Source organism: Ovis canadensis, chromosome 5, assembly GCF_042477335.2.
Source record: "Ovis canadensis isolate MfBH-ARS-UI-01 breed Bighorn chromosome 5, ARS-UI_OviCan_v2, whole genome shotgun sequence".
In the NCBI taxonomy this organism is placed as follows: domain Eukaryota; kingdom Metazoa; phylum Chordata; class Mammalia; order Artiodactyla; family Bovidae; genus Ovis; species Ovis canadensis.
Window position 1 is genome coordinate 33,132,402 of NC_091249.1, and position 16,405 is coordinate 33,148,806.

Sequence of the window (16,405 nt, forward strand, 5' to 3'; positions counted from 1 at the left end):
TTTCTGTTTGCATTTTTCTGCATTTCTGATTCTTTGCCTTTATGTCCATTACTCAATCATTTGACAGATATTTCTTGAGTTCCTACTATGTGCCAAGCATCACTGGGGACAACCCAGTAACTAAGAGTGTGTATTCACAGGGATTATCGTCCAGTGGGGAAGACAAAGGGTTACAAATGGGGCAGGGGAGAGCAGGATACTGTGGAACCCAGAGTAATAACTGAGTGGGGAAGAGAGGGTGCTGAAAAGGCTTTCTGGCTGAGAATATTAAGCGCTGATGCTTATATCCTTTTTAAAAAATTTTATTTTATCTTATTTATTTGGCTGGGCCAGGTCTTAGTTGTGGCATGCAGCATCTAATTCTATGATAGGGATCAAACCCAGGTCCCCTGTATTGGGAGGGCGGAGTCTTAGCCACTGGACCACCAGGGAAGTCCCATGACGCTTAGATCCTTTTAAACATACAGCATACCCATTCTAGAGCTGGGGAGTCCCAGGAAGAGATGGGACTTGTCCCAGCAGGAGGAGCTCGGAGTGGATGGGGCTGGACCTGGATCCCGGCCTCTGGTTCCGGAGTGCAAGTTTTAAACCACTGCTGGTGGAGACCCGGAGGCCGGGGGGGAACTGCACCAAACTCTTGGAGGAACTTAAAATTGTGTGCGCGATGACCCAATCGTGGCGAGGGCTGCGGGGGTGGTGGGTGGGGGAAGGCGTTGGAAGGAGGATGGAGAGGAGTCGAGACCGCTGGCCTCAGAGTCGCGTGCACCTGACTCACGATGAGCCCCAAAGCGGTGTCTCGCCTGTGAAATTGGAGACTTGCTCCGCCTCCTGCTCTGCTGGGAGGAGAAAATCCACGTGGGCGCTTGGCACGATCAGCGCTCATAAATGCCAGCTGGTGTTAATATTTTGATCATCCCCATTATCGTCAATAACTAATTAATTAGAACTAATGTGTCCTCTCTGCGTCGGACTGGGTCTCTCCAGGCCCGGAAATCACCGGGCCCCAGGCGAGGTCGGACTCGGACCGCTCTTTCACCCACCCGCGTCCCCAGCCCACCCCGTCCTCCTTGGCCCACAAGAGGCCTCGTAAATTTGCGGGCAGACTGAAACGGCGTGTGTCTTAAGGCGCGAGTCTGATTAGGAGCACCCTTGGCGTCTCCCACAACCTGCGTGGGAGGGGGTCCGCAAACCAAGGATAAGAACGGTGGGCACTAGGACCTCGCAGCCCCGGCGGGGCTGAATCCGCCGGCGCCCGGCGTAGAGAACCAATTTGCCCCAGGGCCACGTCCCCTCTTCGTGATGATTGGCTTGCCTTCTCCGGCGTGTGGCTCCGATTGGCGAGAATGGACGCCGCTCCCGAGATTCCCCGCCCCACCCGAGGTTGTCCGGGGTCCACCAGCACCGCAGCTGCCAAAGCGCTCGGCGGTGTAGGGCGGAGGAGAGAGGCGCTGCGGAGAGAACTGGACGCGGACAGCCCGGCTCTGGGGTCCAGTCTGCCAGCGCCGGACGGACGGGCCGAGCCCGAAGCGCCGCCATGGGCCCGGGGCCGCCGGCGGCCGGAGCCGGAGCGCCCCCGCGACCGCTGTCCCTGGTCGCGCGGCTGAGCTACGCTGTGGGCCACTTCCTCAATGACCTGTGCGCGTCCATGTGGTTCACCTACCTGCTGCTCTACCTGCACTCGGTGCGCGCCTACAGCTCGCGCGGCGCCGGCCTGCTGCTACTGCTCGGCCAGGTGGCCGACGGACTGTGCACGCCCCTGGTGGGCTTCGAGGCTGACCGCGCCGCAGGCCGCTGCGCCCGCTTCGGCCCGCGCAAGGCCTGGCACCTGGTCGGTAAGCCCCGGTCCAGCCTCCCTCATCAGACTGCCGGCCCCTCTGTCCCACTGCTCAGTCCTCTATCTGCCCAGCCCATGAGCCTTCCCATCGGTCCACTTAACTGCTCTGTACTCTTCCTCTGTCTTTCTGATGGCTGCTGGGTGACCCGTGGAGCCTCCTCCATGTGACTCTGGGTGTGACCCTCTAGTGTCGCTTTTCTTCATCTGTCGTATGCTCAGGGGCACCCTGAACCCTCTCTGGGTTGGATCTTCCTGCCAGTGCCTCCACTGTCAGTCTGTCTGGTCTGGCCTGACTTCTCTCTGTCTGTATGAGAGTGACCACCAATGACAGCTCTGAGTTAGGTTGCCTAGAACCCCGTGTCGCTCTCTGTCCCCTCAGTGCACTTTGTCCGTCTGTCTTCTGCCCCATCTTGGGCAACCTGGCAATTGGTGACTTTGGGGAGCTGCCCTGGGAACTGGGTTGTGGGCCGGGTGAGCCAGAAAGGTCAGGGTTCTGTGCTTGTCCAGCTGATGGGATGGGGTTCTTCAGAGAAGGCTATGGGGTTACCCTCTGTTCCTTCTGGGGGAGTTGCCTGGACTAGAGGGCTGTCTGCGAGGGGAGGAGGTAGGTGTCACAGGGGCAGGAGTACCCTCCCCAGTGCACATCCCTGATAAGGCCCAGCTCCTAGAGTCCCTCCTCTGCCCGCCTGGACCCTGGGCCCTGAGATTAGCTGTGGGCCACTTTGCCTACTGTTCTCTTCCTGGCAGAAGTACTAGCCGCATCCTGGCACTTGGGGCACGCCAGGCATTTCAAGAAGCAAAGTCGGGAATCCTGCCACTTATGAGAATTCAGGGTGGCAACTTTTCAAGAGCCAGGAGGGCCGGGCTAGTATCTCCCTGCCCTTGAAAACAGTGACTGAAGAGGCAGTTATTTGCCCCGGGCCCTTGTGCGTGACATATTTGCAAGGTTCAGCAGACCTCCAGGTTGCCTGCAGGTGGCCGGCATTGCTGTGTCTGCAGCGGCTCTGGGCTGGATTTCAGGTTTCTTAGACACTGAGCACGCTCAGGCTGTTAGACAAGCAGCCAGGGAGGGGAGCAGGTAGAGGCAGGTGACTCAGACTGCAGACGGAGGTGTCCCTCCATGGGCTCACATTGGGATCGCTTACAGAGCTGAATTCGCAATCTCGAATGCAGTTTTGTTCATAATATTTGGGTAGACTTGTTGACACACACACCAAACAGGTCGTTCCTGGGCTAAAGAGGTGTGAGGACTCTTTTTGCTTTCTGGGATGGACAGATGAGACCCTTCTAAGGAGATGGAGCCTTCAGTGGGTAGGTGGCCCTGGCAGTGGATGCTGCCTGTGCAGAGGCCCTGAGATGGGACCTAGTAGCAGTGCCGACTTCCCCTTTTGTAATCAGAGGGCTGAGCTTCAGTGAGGGTCTCACCTGACCCCAGACCAAAATCCAAGTCCCCTAAACTGAAGGCGTTGTGTTTAGGCAAAACAGATGTGGGGAATGGGTGCCCCAACCAGACATCTACCTGTACCCTCCCCCTGCCTTGGGGTTAGCACATAGGAAGATCCATGAAGATCTGTGGGGAGAGGAAGCCAGGGTGGCCCCTTGTGAGGCCTGATAAGGTGACTTGAATGAAGGTCACCTTGGCCACAGTGCCCACTTCCACTCTATTTTGCCCCTGAATCTGTGGGTAGTGGGGACGGACTTGATGTTCACCTTTAATGAGCATCTGGGCTCCCCTTCTAGCCCACAGAGGACCCAGAGAGCACATGGATACTCCTGTGGGGTCCAGGTTGGGGCCGGTGGGTAGACTGGACTTCATAAGGAAGAAGCAGAGCACTGGAGGGGGCATTAGCTTTGGGGTTTTGGAGGATGAATAGGAGTGTGTGCTTATGGGGCGGCATTCCAAGTAGTTGAAACAGCATCTGCAAAGGTGTGAAGTCTCATGGCTTTGAAGTTGCTGAGACAGGAAGTGGCTCAGAGTAGTAGAAGTTCCCAATTTCATTAACTCTTAATCCTCACACCCATCTTGTGGGGTATTTTCATTAGCTCCCTTTTCTGGAGGCAAAGGCCCAGAGATGTAAAGTCGCTTGCCAAAGTCCCACAGCCAGGCAGCCTGGGGCGCTGACAATGGTTAACTACCTGAGCAGTGGCAGGGTAGAGTCTGGCTATGGCAGCACATTCTTCTGACCAGAGTCTACAGTAGTTCCTGTCTGGCCCTGAGTGGCTGCCAGACCTCCAGGCATCTGGAGGGGCCCGGGGTGCCCTTCTCAGGCACCAGTTCCAGAGAAATAGCGAGGGTGGTTTGGGTTTCAGTTCCCAATCCGACTGTGGGGGCAGGCCCAAGGTCTGGGGGATGAGGTCACCTCCAGAGCCCGAGCCAGGGCAGGAAAGAGGAAGAACGGAAGTCTGACTCCAGGCCCTCCGGGGATGGGAGGAGAAGGGTGGAGGGCCGGACTCTTAGTTCCATAGCTCACTCTGTGGGCCTCAGTTTCCTCATCAGGAAATGGGGTTAATAATAACATGTACTGCTTTGGGCTGTAAACAGAGGCCACTGTTATTATTCACTCATTGACAAGATCTTGGTGTGCCAGGCTCTGTAATGGGTGCCAGGGACACAGAAGTGACCTGGAGAGACCTGTCACCCACCCTCAGACAGACAGGCAGACAGACAAAGAATTTCTGTGAGTGCTAAGGGACATGAAGAAGAGAAAGCAGGGTTCAGATGGTGTCTGGGTGGGGAGGGGACTGCTGGCAACGGAGCTGGTTGGGAGGGGAGCTTTTTGGAGGAGGTGACATTTGAGTTCAGTCCCAAGGGATGGAGAGGAGTGGGTCTTGCTCAGATGTGGGGAGAAGCATTCCAGGCAGAGGGCACAGATGGTGCCAAGGCCCTGGGGCAGGAGGGACAGCTGGAGGCCCAGTGCCTGGAGCAGAGTGAGCTGAGGGGAGGAAGTGGGAGGAGGGGAGGGCAGGGAGAGTACAGGGCAGGTCGGCAGGGCCTTTGAGGCCTCGAGAAGGACCTGTGCTTGTTCTGAGGAATTAGGGTACTTTCCAGGTAGAGGCCCTCTCATGGGCTCATGGGGACACTAGGGTTCAGGGAGGGCAGGGTCCAACCAGCCCCACCCAGCGTCACCTGGTAGGAACTTGGAGGAGAAGTCCTCCTTGGTGGGGAGGCAGGAAGGGGAAGTGGTGGGCACTTCCCCAGGGGACCCCGCAGCGCTCTTTCAACCTGCTGCATGGCCTCAAGCTCTGCTTCAGTTTCTTGAGCTGTCACCTAGGGGGCGAGCCTGGGGAGTCCTGAGCTGGCACGGGGCCCCCCATTCCTGCCCCTGCCCCCTCATGGGTATGGCATGTGACCTACTCTGTGTGTTTCCCCACCACACACAAGGGGCAGGTAGCCTGGATGGGGAGGCCCAGCTGCTCTGTCCTGTTTGGGTGTGTGTCCTCGGGGGACCCCTAGATCTCTCTGCCTTAGTTTCCCTATCTGTCACAGGGCTGTGAGCCCAGGGAGCCCGGGCCTCTGGCCCTCACTCACTGTGTACCCTTGTCTGTGTCTGTGTCTGGGGGGCCCGGGGCCAGCGGGAAGGCCTGTGACATGCCCTCCCCCTCTGCTTGTCCACAGGCACCATCTGTGTCTTGCTGTCCTTCCCCTTCATCTTCAGCCCCTGCCTGGGCTGTGGGCCCGCCACACCTGAGTGGGCCGCACTCCTCTACTACGGGCCCTTCATTGTGATCTTCCAGTTCGGCTGGGCTGCTACACAAATTGCCCACCTCAGCCTCATCCCAGAGCTCGTCACCAACGACCACGAGAAGGTGGAGCTCACGGCTCTGAGGTACCACCTCTGGGGCAGGGCAGGGTGGGGCAGGGGGCCCAGGGCAACCTACCATGTCTGAGCTCTGCTTGGCTGTGTGGCTCTGGGTCTCAGCCCCAGAATGGACATCCGTCGATCAGTGTATCATTCAGCTGTTGCTGCGTAACAAATAGCACTGCATCAGCAGCTTCAGACAGCACATATGGACTGCCTCACAGTTCTGGCAGGTGAGGAGTCTGGCTTCGCTTAGCTAGGTTCTCAGCTTCAGGCTTGAGGCTGCAGTTGAGGTGTTGGCTGAGATTTCAGGTCCCTCTGCCCCGCTTATGTTGTCATCGTTTGCTATGTTTGCTTCCTTTTAGAAGTCCTGGGGTTTGCTGCTTCTTTGTGGCCAGCATGAGAGTCTCTGATCTCAGGGATGGTGTGAGCCGCCTTCTTTCTGAGGGTCACTTGATTAGATCAGGCCCACCCAGGATGTGCTCAGTCGTTCAGTCGTGTCCAACTGTTTGCGACCCCATGAACTGTAGCCCACCAGACACCTTTGTCCATGGGATTTTCCATGGAGTGGGTTGCCATTTACTTCTCCAGGAGGCCCGCCAGGGATAGTCTGTTTTAATTACATCTGCAAAATCCCTTGATCTTTGCCATACGATGTTATCTTAACATGGCCTGACATCCCCTTGTATTCATAGGTTCTATTCCCCAAAGGGAAGAGGTTAGACGGAGAGGAAGCAGGGCAGGGGGATCTCTGGGCATCTTAGCATGCTACCTGTCACATGTGGGTACAGCTGGCCCCCAGCTCATCCACTAACTTACTTAAAGGTGGCGATTCTAGGTGCGGTGGTAGCAGGAGCCCTTTAGAACACTTGCCGTGTGTGAGCACAGCAAACCATCTTTCATTCTCATGACAAGCCCAGGAGGTTGATTAACATGTGCCCAAGGAGAGGGTTTGAGCAGAGTGGGGCCTGTGTCGGGGGAGCGGGGATCAGGAGGTGACTATTGGGCAGGAGGGATGTCGCTCCTGCAGGTGGCCGTTCAGGCATGAACGCTGGTCATGAGGCCCCGCCTCTCCGCGGCCCAGTTCCCCATTAGGGCTGGGAGCTGCAGGCACTAACGGCATCGGGGGATTGCCCAATGACTGGGGCCCCCAAAGGCCCCAGCTGCAGGGGGCGGGCTGGGCTCATAGACGTCAAGCTCCGGGTGCTTTCTACCCACAAGAGCCTCGTGACTGGGGGTGTTCTTGTTTTCACTTTCAGAAAGGGAAACAGAGTCCCAGTGAAACCCAGAGGCTCCTTATCTGGTGAGGCCCTGGGGGACAGGGCTCAGGGGCTACAGGCAGGTGCGGGCCCAGGTAACTCTGCCCAGCTGAAGCCCAGGGTTTCTGAGTATCTCAGGTCTCTGGGTTGCAGCCTGACTCGGCCCTGCTTTGTGGAATCTCTGCACTCTGGGCCCTGGGTAGGCAGGACCTCGTGGTGGAGTCTTGGTTCAGAGCAGGAAGTCTGATAATGTGGAGGCTGGGGAAACTGAGGCCAGCAGAGGCTTTCCGGGGACTACCTGATGTGTTGGTGGCTGACATCATGTGGCCAGGACTTCCCCAGGCATGGCTAGCATCTCTGACTGGGTGACCGCCTGGGAAGGAAGCGGTTGTGTGGCTTCTGGGTGGCCGCTCTGAGGCCTGACTGTCCCGCAGGTACGCCTTCACTGTGGTGGCCAGCATCACTGTCTATGGAGCTGCCTGGCTTCTGCTACACCTGCAGGGCTCTCCCCGCACTGGCCCCGCTGAGGATGTCAGCGACCAACTAGGGGTCCAGGATGTGCCAGTGTTCCGGGTGAGCTGGCGGGGCTGGGAGGGGTGCTCCCGAGGACTCGGGCGCAGGGTTGGGGCCAAGTGTCACTGCTGACCACTCTCCTACCCGGTCCCCAGAACCTCTCCCTGCTGGTGGTGGGTGTCGGAGCTGTCTTCTCACTGCTGTTCCACCTGGGCACCAGGGAGGGGCGCCGGCGGCAGGTGGAGGAGCCCGGTGAACACAGCCCCCTGTTGGCTCCCTCTACCGCCCAGCCCTTGCTGCTCTGGAAACACTGGCTTCGGGAGCCAGCCTTTTATCAGGTATGACATTAGGGGGAGGAGGGTCAAACAAGGTTGGGGTTGATGCTTCTCCCCCACCAGGGCCCTCACTGTGCTTGGCTGCAGGCAGAGATGGCAGACACTAGAGCAAATGCACCCCTTCCGCAGTCCACACCCAGGACAGACATTACTAATAGATCATGCCATCTTCTCCACCTGACCAGCTAGGCGGTCACTGCTAATGGTCAGGTGCCAGCTGCTGGGTGGCAAGCTGCAGGGTGACTCATCCTGACTTGGCACCCTGCCCCCTGGCCCCATGCTCCATGTGTTCCTAGGTTGGCCTGCTGTACATGAGCACGAGGCTTATTGTGAACCTGTCCCAGACGTACATAGCCATGTACCTCACCTACTCCCTCCACCTGCCCAAGGTGAGCCGGGCGGACAGGTTGGGACAGGGGTCCTTGAGCCTGCTGAGCCAGGCCCGACGTGTTTGCGCCCTCCCCACCCCACAGAGGTTCATCGCCACCATCCCGCTGGTGATGTACCTTAGCGGTTTCTGCTCCTCCTTCCTCATGAAGCCAGTGAACAAGTGCATCGGGAGGAATGTGAGTGGGAAGGCGGGGAGGGGGGTGCCCCCAGAACCTGGGCGACTCTGGACAGGGCACCCACGTCCTGATGGGAAGTGAGTTGTAGAACCGGGCGTTGAGCACCCTGTGACCACCCACAGCCCTCTAGAGGTCAGGAGTAGGCCTGGCAGGTATGACTGAGGAACCACACACTTCATTTGATTTCCTTTATTAACTTGTGTTGAGACATGAGTAGCCACCAGTCTCTAGTGGCAGCCATGGCAGACAGCTTAGCGGTAGAACATGCGCTCCATGGATCACTCAGTATCAGCAGGCTCAGAACCTCGGAATTCTCCGAGGTCAGAGTTGGGGGCTTCTTAGGGATGACTCAACTCAGTCCTCGTTTGCTGGGGCTGGGGGCCAGATTGGAGACCAGAAAGGGCTGGTGTCCGGCTCCGGGCTGCCCAATGAGGTGGGCCTGACGCCGGGCTGGGTGCTCTGCAGATGACCTACTTTGTGGGCCTCCTGGTGATCCTGGCCTTTGCAGCCTGGGTGGCGCTGGCAGATGAGCTGGGCATGGCTGTGTATGTGGCGGCTGTGTTGCTGGGCATGGGCTGTGCCACCATCCTGGTCACCTCGTTGGCCATGACAGCTGACCTCATCGGCCCTCACACGGTAGGATTGCTGAGTGGGGCCAAGTCGAGGTTGGGGACTGGGGCCGAGGCCTGGGGTGCTGACCCCCCTGCCTGTGTCCCTCCAGCACAGTGGAGCCTTCGTGTACGGCGCCATGAGCTTCTCGGACAAGGTGGCCAATGGGCTGGCAGTTATGGCCATCCAGAGCCTGCACCCCTGCTCGTGAGTACCCCATCCAGCTGTTGTCATGTCTAGTAAGGTGTGCCAAGCCTGTGTTGTATGCCAGGCACTGCCCGCAGACTATGGATTCCATGACCGACAGAAGATCCCAACACAGTGGTGGTGGCCTCAGAGTCAGGGAGACCAGGTTATTCCCCACTTCCAGAACCCATTTATTCAGAGTGGACAGTGTGCCCTGTGCTGGGCGCTGATGACACAAAGGTGGGTTGGGTGATGGGAGTGGACAGGGCAGTGGGAAGCCTGGAATCCCTGTCATTCAGATCCTTAGGCCTTAGGGTTCCAGGCACAGTATTATCCCATGAATAAATGTGTACGAGGGCTTGAAGGACACCACTTAGGAAGGCCCACTAGGGCAAGAGGTCAGGAAGGGCTTCCTTGAGGTGACATGGGATCTGAAACCTGGGGGATGTCAGGGATTTCTAGGTAAATGGAGAGGAAGAGCCTGAGCAAAGCCCCTGGGGCAGGACCAGGCCTGGTATGTTGAAAGAACAGTGGAGAAGGCCTGGGTGTCTGGAGAGTGAGGAGGGCAGGGAGGGGATGGCGCAGGTCCTGCAGAGGCAGCAGCAGGGGAGGATGACTGCAGGGTTGGGGGTGGCCCCAGCCCTGTGGGCAGAGGGGTGGGCCTGACTCAGTTGCTCACTGCGCCCTCTAGTGGCTCTTGGAAGGACAGATGGGGCAGTGAAGGTGGGAACCGGAGGGGACTAGGATGTAGGGGTGGGGGTGGTACTGGGCTGGACTGGGTTGGGGGTCCCGAGGGAGGACAAATGGGGAGTCTGGGATAGACTTTGAAGGCAGAGCTGACCTTACTGGGTGAGGTATCAGATGCTGGAGGGGATAAGGGGGTGGAGGGTGACCCACCACCTCCTGAGAAGAGCAGGAGGTCCAGCCTGGGGCCAGAGGGTACCTAGTGATAGCTCTCACTCCCTCTTGCTCCTCCCCAGCTTGGAGCTCTGCTGCAAAGCCTGTGTGGCTTTCTACCATTGGGTGATGGTGGTCGTGACAGGTGGTGTGGGTGTAGCCGCCACCCTGGCTCTGTGCAGTCTCCTGGTCTGGCCCATCCGCCTTCGGAAATGTGAGTCGTAGGTGCCCCCACTCCACAAAAGCCCCAACTAGTCCTGGGTGGTGGTAGGTCTGGGACAGCCGGGGGATGGCTGGCCCATCCCCCCAACCCCACTCCCACCCCTTCTCTTGCAGGGGACCCTGGAGCCTAGCCCTGACCCCACCCCGTGGTCCCTTGCCCTTTGTAAATTAACCTCGACTGTGAACATCTGATGGCCAGAGGTCTGGAGCAGCCCCTCCGCTCCCTCCCCTGCGTTGTCCTGTCTCTGTCTGGCTGTGGGTGGAGGTCAGGATGGATGAGGTCCCAGCAGCTTATCCCTGCTGGGGTAAGGGGAAGACACCAAGCTGGTGGGATTCTTGTGGTTTGGTGTACTCCAGTGCCAACTCTAACCCATCTCCCATGGTCTGGATGATGGAGGTGCTTTGTGTTATGTGGGGCTGAATATGAGGGTCCTGGGCCCAGGGGCTGCATGGAGCTCAGCCCTGGCCAGCCAAGGGTTTCCCGGGTGCTGCAGGGCCCTGGAGGACAGAGCTGTCGCTAAGCCTGCCAGGAGCCCCAACCTGGGGGTTGGGCGGCTGGGCCCAAACCCTGGCCGTGGAGGCGGCGAGGCTCAGCGTGCCTGGCTGGGGTCCCCGAGTGCAATCCCCTGTGCCCAGGCCACTGCTGACCATGAATAAAGAGCTGCCTGGGGCCGGGACTGCCTTGGCGGTTTGCCTCGGCCCGGGGCGGGGCCAGGGTGGGCGTCTGTCTGCCTCTGCCTCGAGTTTGGCCACCAGGCTCTCCCTTTACCTGACTGCCCCCAGGCCCCGGCCCCAGAGGTGGACGGACGCCCAGGGCGGGTGGGAGTGGTGGCGCCTGCGCCACTGCAGAGCCGCGTCGGGCGGCAGCACGATCTTTATCAGTGACTGGATGTATAGACGGGCGGGGGCCGCTGGTTGGTGGCGGGACAGTAGGGTTCCAGGCCCCACTGTCGGTAGTTCTGGGCGGTGTAGCGTGGGCGCTGGGGCGCTGACAGGTACCGCACATAGTCAGACGCCCGCCAGAGCGGTTCCACCCCGAAACGGTGCCTGTTGACGGCTGTGGGGCGGGGCCAGGACCCGGGTCACGGCTGGCCACGCCCCCAGGCGGTCCCGCCCCGAGCCCCGTCCCCTGCCCCCGGCCTCACCGAATTCTTTGCCCCTGATGGGCCTGTCCTTCCACAGCACGCTTCCCCACCGAGTGCTGGGGTCTGTGTACTGGGCGGGGATGATGGGGTCATACCAGGCCGTCTCCCGCAGACGCTGGGTGTAGGCTGCGGGGTGGGGGTTGGGGTCAGCTCCGCACCTCCGGCCCCACCTGTTTTCCAGGCCTGGGAACGGTGGGGGAAGGTAGGGGCGGGAGGGGTCGGGCGCTCACCGGAGGGCAGGCTGCGCTCCCGGTGGCCATAGCACCCGTGCCAGCGGGCATAAGCCTCACGGTACGGGCTGTCCGGAGCCCGTGGGAGCGTGTACCAGGCTTCCCGGGAGTCCGAGTTGGTCAGGCCCGTGTACCACAGCTGGCCGGCCGCGTCGCGTCCCATGGGCGTGTACTTCCAGCGCGTGGCCTGCTTGATGGCCGGAGTCCAGCGGGGACCCTCCTGGGACAGGTAGTCATCGCTGTGGGCAAGGGGCGGGAGGAGAGTGACTGAGCTTGCAGCCCCCCTGCCCTCCCTGGGCCTCTCTATCCTCTTTGCTGGCATCGGTGCAGAGGCAGAGGCCCTGCCAGAGGTGTGGGAGGCTGCCCCCTGGTAGCCCCTCCTCTCTACCCCATCCTCCCCGACCCCCAGGAACCTCTTAAATGCTTCTTCACCTTTTCTCGCCTCTACCAAGTCCCTTGTCCAACCTCACAGACCTGCAGGCCCTTTCCTCCAGGAAGCCACCCTGGCCTGGAAGTGTACTGGAAGTGGTCTCAGCTACAGCTGAGTGGCCCAGATTTCACTGTCACTGGTCTTGCCTGGGAGCCATGGGCTGAGGATCCAGGGAAAACGTGTGGAGGAGCCCAGGCTCCCAGGAAGTGCCCTCACCATTCCTCCAAGTCCCCAGGGGCACCCAGGTGCTAAGACTGGCTCACATTTAAAGAAGCACCTATGCCTCCTGTTCCAGGGGCCTCTGGTACCAGACCCTCTCCCAGGCTGAGCACCTCAGGAGGGCTTCCTGGAGGAGGAGGTAACAGTGATGTGAGACAAGCAGCTCGTGCAAAGGTTGTGGGGCAGCAGGGGAAGATGTAAGAACTGAGGCTGGCAGAGCCAAGGGAAGTGGAAATATGCTGATGGTGACACTAAAACCTCAAGCAGGCACCATTAAAACTAAAGCTCCCCTTCTAGACACCCTGGCAGCCCCACTGCCCGAGGGACAGAGGTGGGCGCGTGCAGTGACCTGGCAATCTAGCTCCAGGGACGTGGGTGCCCCAGGGAATGAGCCTGTGACCCCAAGATGGTGCCAGCAGGGCTGCTGACTAAACCATCTCCTCTGTGCCTGCTTGGGGTTCTCACCCCACAGGGCAAACAAACCAGAAGAGGAGAGTGTGGCCTACTGTGTCTGGGAAGTGGCCGTGGGCTGGATTTGCTGCTTGCAGGGACCCTCTGTCAGGCCTTACCCTTTTGAGCTACAAAATGAACTGAAACCACAAAGTGCATGTGGTTTGTGGAAAGGAATTTAAACAGCCTAAAGCAACACACAGTGAAAGTGTCTGTGTCAATTATTACCTCAAGAAATAAAAACACTGCATTACAGCTGAAAGAAAAATGTTTTCCTAATAAATGAAGCCTTCTTGGTCTAGAATCGAGACACCTACTGCCGTTTAAATGAATGTGTTGTGCTTAGTTGCTCAGTCATGTCTGACTCTTTGTGACCACATGGACTGTAGCTCGCCAGGCTCTTCTGTCCATGGGGATCCTCCAGGCAAGAATATTGGAGTGGGTTGCTATGCCCTCCTCCAGGGGAGCTTCCCCACCCAGGTGGATTCTTTACCACCTCAGTCACCAGGGAAGCCCAGCATTTAAATAGAGCACTGAAGAAAGGTCATCTCCCACCCCAGCTGCCAGCCCTGACCCGCTCCGTCGTTCCCCCAACCCTCACAGCCGTCCTGTACTCATTGCTGTCCATCCCCTTGCAGCAGCAGTGTCTGCACGCACCTGTGTCCCACTGCACACCTGTGGGACCCTGCTTCAATCGAGGTGGCACAGCTTTTCTTAATTTTCTTGGAAATGCAGCACCCAAGGTACTCGCTCACCTGTTTTTGTAAAGCTGCATAGTATACCATTATAGCTTATTAATGATTAATGGGTCCTCTAGTGGGTTGAAGGTGTCCCCCAAATTCCTGTCCACCTGGAGTCTCAGAATGTGACCTTATTTGGAGATATGGTCTTAGCAGATTAACTCCAGAGGGGGTGGGGCTTCCCTGGGGGCTCAGTGGTGAAGAATCCCCCTGTGCCAATGTAGGAGACGTGTGCGACCCCTGGTCCAGAAAGATCCTACATGCCGGGAGGCAGCTAAAGCCTGCGTGCCTACTAAGACTGTGCCTTCAAGCCCAGGAGTCACAACTACTGAAGCCTGAACACTCTAGAGCCTGTGCTACACAGCAAAAGAACCTGCTGTAATGAGAATCCCGTGCAGCAACAGACCCAGCGCAGCCCAGAAAAGGGTCACGCTGGGTCAGGGAGGCCCTAACATGACCCCGATGCAGACTCCCAGTAAGGCAGGGGATCTGGACGGGCAGGGGAGGTCACGTGATGCGGAGGCAGTGTGGGTGATGCCTTTACAAGCCAAGGGACCACAGACCGCCCACACCCTCAGCCCAGAGGGTCAGGGGACAGGCGCCCCCTCGTGGCCTCAAGAGGCCCCAACCCTGCAGACAGACAGCTTGGTCTTGACCTCCAGCCCCCAAAGAGGGGAGAGAGTGTATTCTGTGCCCCTTGTGAAAACTGGTCCAGCAGCGTGGGGTTCACAGGACCCTCTGCTCTGCTGGCTGGCTGTGCTGTGCAGGCATGAACCACCACGTGACCTGCACCAACTCCTGCCAGGTCCCAAGCCAGGCACGGGTGGGAGGGGATGGGTGCAGGGAGCAGCCAGGTTAGGAGAGGGGAGCCTTTATGGAGACAGACTGAGGCTGGTGGGAAGCAAACTGGGGGAGCGGCACAGGGCAGCATGTGCTCACCTGTAGAGAGGCGGAGGGAAATCCACTTCCAGGGTCCCCCGGGGAACACAGGGCCAGGCAGCCTGCCGCCTCAGGGTCTGCATGTCTGCCTCTGCGTGCCTGGGGGCTCCTGCCTCCAAGTCCTGTGGGGCCATTGTTGACAGCGACAAAGGCCACCCCAGTGTCCTGGCAACAGCTGGGCCTACTGGCCCCCATCCAAGCCACTGCCTCCCTCCCTCAGGAGAGGGGCCCGCGGTGGAGCTCCTGGGTGAGGCCGGCCTGGGGCTCGGTCCAACCGTCTCTTTTCTGTCCCCCAACACCCCCACAGGGGCATCTTGGAACAGAACCAACTTTCTGAATCTCCCTTCCACAATCTCAGCTCCACCTTCTCCCCGCATCCAGTCCTTTACCCAGTTTTGAGAGTCTGCACACGAGTTCACAACAGCACACGCCACCGAAGCCAGAGCGGAAGGAACCCAAACACCCACCAACCGCAGAACAGAAACCCCAAGCAGGGTCCCTCCGTGCTGGGGAGCACTTCTCAGCACAGAACAGAGTGATACACTTGACACAACCCTGAAAACACGGCGCTCGTGAGAGAAGCAGACACAGAAGGGCACACAGGGTGTGACTCCACTGATGGGAAACGTCCAGAGCAGGCAGGTCCACAGAGTGGGTTTCTGGTTGTCAGGGGCTGGGAGGGGGAAGGCGGGGGGTGACTGCTGATGGGGATGGGGCTTCTTTTCAGGAATGGAAAATTCTGGAACAGTGATGATGGTAGCACAACATAGGATACATACTAAAAACATACTGAATTGTACACCTTAATATGTTATGCGCATTTTACCACACACACAAAAATTAACAAATATAGAACCTGGCTGTCTTTCACCATCTCCAGTGGCTTGTGGCTATACTCCTGCCAGCACCTGACAGGGCACAGCCTCCTCCCTGGTCCCTTCCCACCTGTGTCCAGGTCTCCACACGCAACATGGTCCTGTTCCACCTCCCTGGGGGTAAAAGCCCAAATCCTCTCCTCAGCCCACCAGGCCCTGCCTGACCTCCCCTGTCCCCTCCCTTCCTTCCCCTCCTCCCTCTCCCCCTTGCTCATTCTGCTCCACACACACAGGTCTCCCTCCTCTGTTCCTCCAACATGGTCCTGCCCCAGGGCCTTTGCATAGCTATGCCCACGGCTTGGGGCACCGCCTCAGCCCAGCTGTTGTCTGTGCCCCACACTGGACCCTTACTCCCACCTCAGCCCTGGGCTCAAGAGAGCTAGCTGCCTCTTCCCAAGCCCCCCACCCTCCTTCACACTGTGCCTGCCACATGCACTCAACACTTTACTGTCCACTCACCTGCATGACAGAAGCTACTCAAGGGCAGGTCTGGACTCCGGCCTCCCTCGTCCCTGCTGCCCAAGACAAGGATCTTCACAGGATGTACCACCAGTCGTGGGCATCTGCTCACTGCAGGAGCCTCACCTTGTTTCTTGTAGGACCCCCTGGGTCCCCACCTGGGGGGCCCATCCAGTGTCGCAGCCCCTCCAGCCTGGCTGCTTTCTTCCTCCCCATCTCACCCTCAGCTGTCACTAACACCCTTCCCCTCTGTCAGTCTAGGAGCAATGGAAACAAGTCCTACCCACCTCCCCAGCACCCTCCAAGCCCAGGGCGCTAAGCCAGGCCTTGCTGGCTACTCACACCACCACCCCTGGGTCCACCCTCTCACTCCCACAGAACCTGCCACCAGCTGGGCTGCAAGGACTGGCATGGATCAGGGATCCAGGCATTCAGGGACACTGGCACTCCCTGTTGACCACCTACAAGCGGCCTCCTCAGCCTGTCACCGCCTGCTTGTGACATTCAGGCTGCTCTGGGGTTACGGTGAGTGCAGACCATCAGAGCCAAACACACTGACAGACCCACTGGGCATGACCACGTGGTTGGCTCTCCCACTAGCCGCCCGCTCCCATGCCCAGCCCTGCCCCTGCCCTGGAAGACAATACATGCTTCATTTCTGCCCTGTCTGTGCCCTCAAATGCGGGCCCACAAGCAG

General features: G+C 59.0%; 2 protein-coding genes across 4 annotated transcripts; one reads left to right on the forward strand and one right to left on the reverse strand.

Annotated features, from left to right (window-relative positions):
* The first annotated feature begins 1,364 nt into the window (after positions 1-1,364).
* MFSD12 (major facilitator superfamily domain containing 12) lies at positions 1,365-12,963 on the forward strand. 3 transcript variants are annotated; one of them, XM_069591450.1, is made up of 10 exons: positions 1,365-1,832; positions 5,451-5,661; positions 7,328-7,466; positions 7,562-7,744; positions 8,038-8,130; positions 8,215-8,307; positions 8,773-8,943; positions 9,029-9,123; positions 10,083-10,213; positions 10,336-12,963. In XM_069591450.1, exons 1-10 carry the CDS (start codon positions 1,535-1,537, stop codon positions 10,350-10,352), a joined length of 1,431 nt encoding a protein of 476 aa, XP_069447551.1. In that variant the 5' UTR covers positions 1,365-1,534; the 3' UTR covers positions 10,353-12,963. The 3 variants fall into 3 exon arrangements, with proteins under 3 accessions (XP_069447551.1, XP_069447550.1, XP_069447552.1); XM_069591449.1 differs by having other exon boundaries at positions 1,375-1,832; positions 8,773-9,123; XM_069591451.1 differs by lacking the exon at positions 8,773-8,943 and having other exon boundaries at positions 1,375-1,832.
* On the reverse strand, positions 8,482-16,321 carry TEKTIP1 (tektin bundle interacting protein 1). Its single transcript, XM_069591454.1, has 4 exons — positions 14,375-16,321; positions 11,597-11,835; positions 11,367-11,492; positions 8,482-11,278 (listed from the first exon to the last, which is right to left on the reverse strand). Exons 1-4 carry the CDS (start codon positions 15,160-15,162, stop codon positions 11,100-11,102), a joined length of 1,332 nt encoding a protein of 443 aa, XP_069447555.1. The 5' UTR covers positions 15,163-16,321; the 3' UTR covers positions 8,482-11,099.
* Positions 16,322-16,405: the final 84 nt, after the last annotated feature.

Bases quoted from the DNA above. Each gene is read 5' to 3' on its own strand.
- TEKTIP1 (XM_069591454.1), bottom strand. From the start codon at position 15,162: ATGTTTTTAGTATGTATCCTATGTTGTGCTACCATCATCACTGTTCCA. The intron at 11,836-14,374 runs GTGAGCACATGC...CCTTGCCCACAG, and splicing joins TTCCCTCCGCCTCTCTACAG to CGATGACTACCTGTCCCAGG. The intron at 11,493-11,596 runs GTGAGCGCCCGA...CCCACCCCGCAG, and splicing joins GGAGCGCAGCCTGCCCTCCG to CCTACACCCAGCGTCTGCGG.
- MFSD12 (XM_069591449.1), top strand. From the start codon at position 1,535: ATGGGCCCGGGGCCGCCGGCGGCCGGAGCCGGAGCGCCCCCGCGACCG. The intron at 1,833-5,450 runs GTAAGCCCCGGT...GCTTGTCCACAG, and splicing joins CAAGGCCTGGCACCTGGTCG to GCACCATCTGTGTCTTGCTG. The intron at 8,308-8,772 runs GTGAGTGGGAAG...GGTGCTCTGCAG, and splicing joins ACAAGTGCATCGGGAGGAAT to ATGACCTACTTTGTGGGCCT.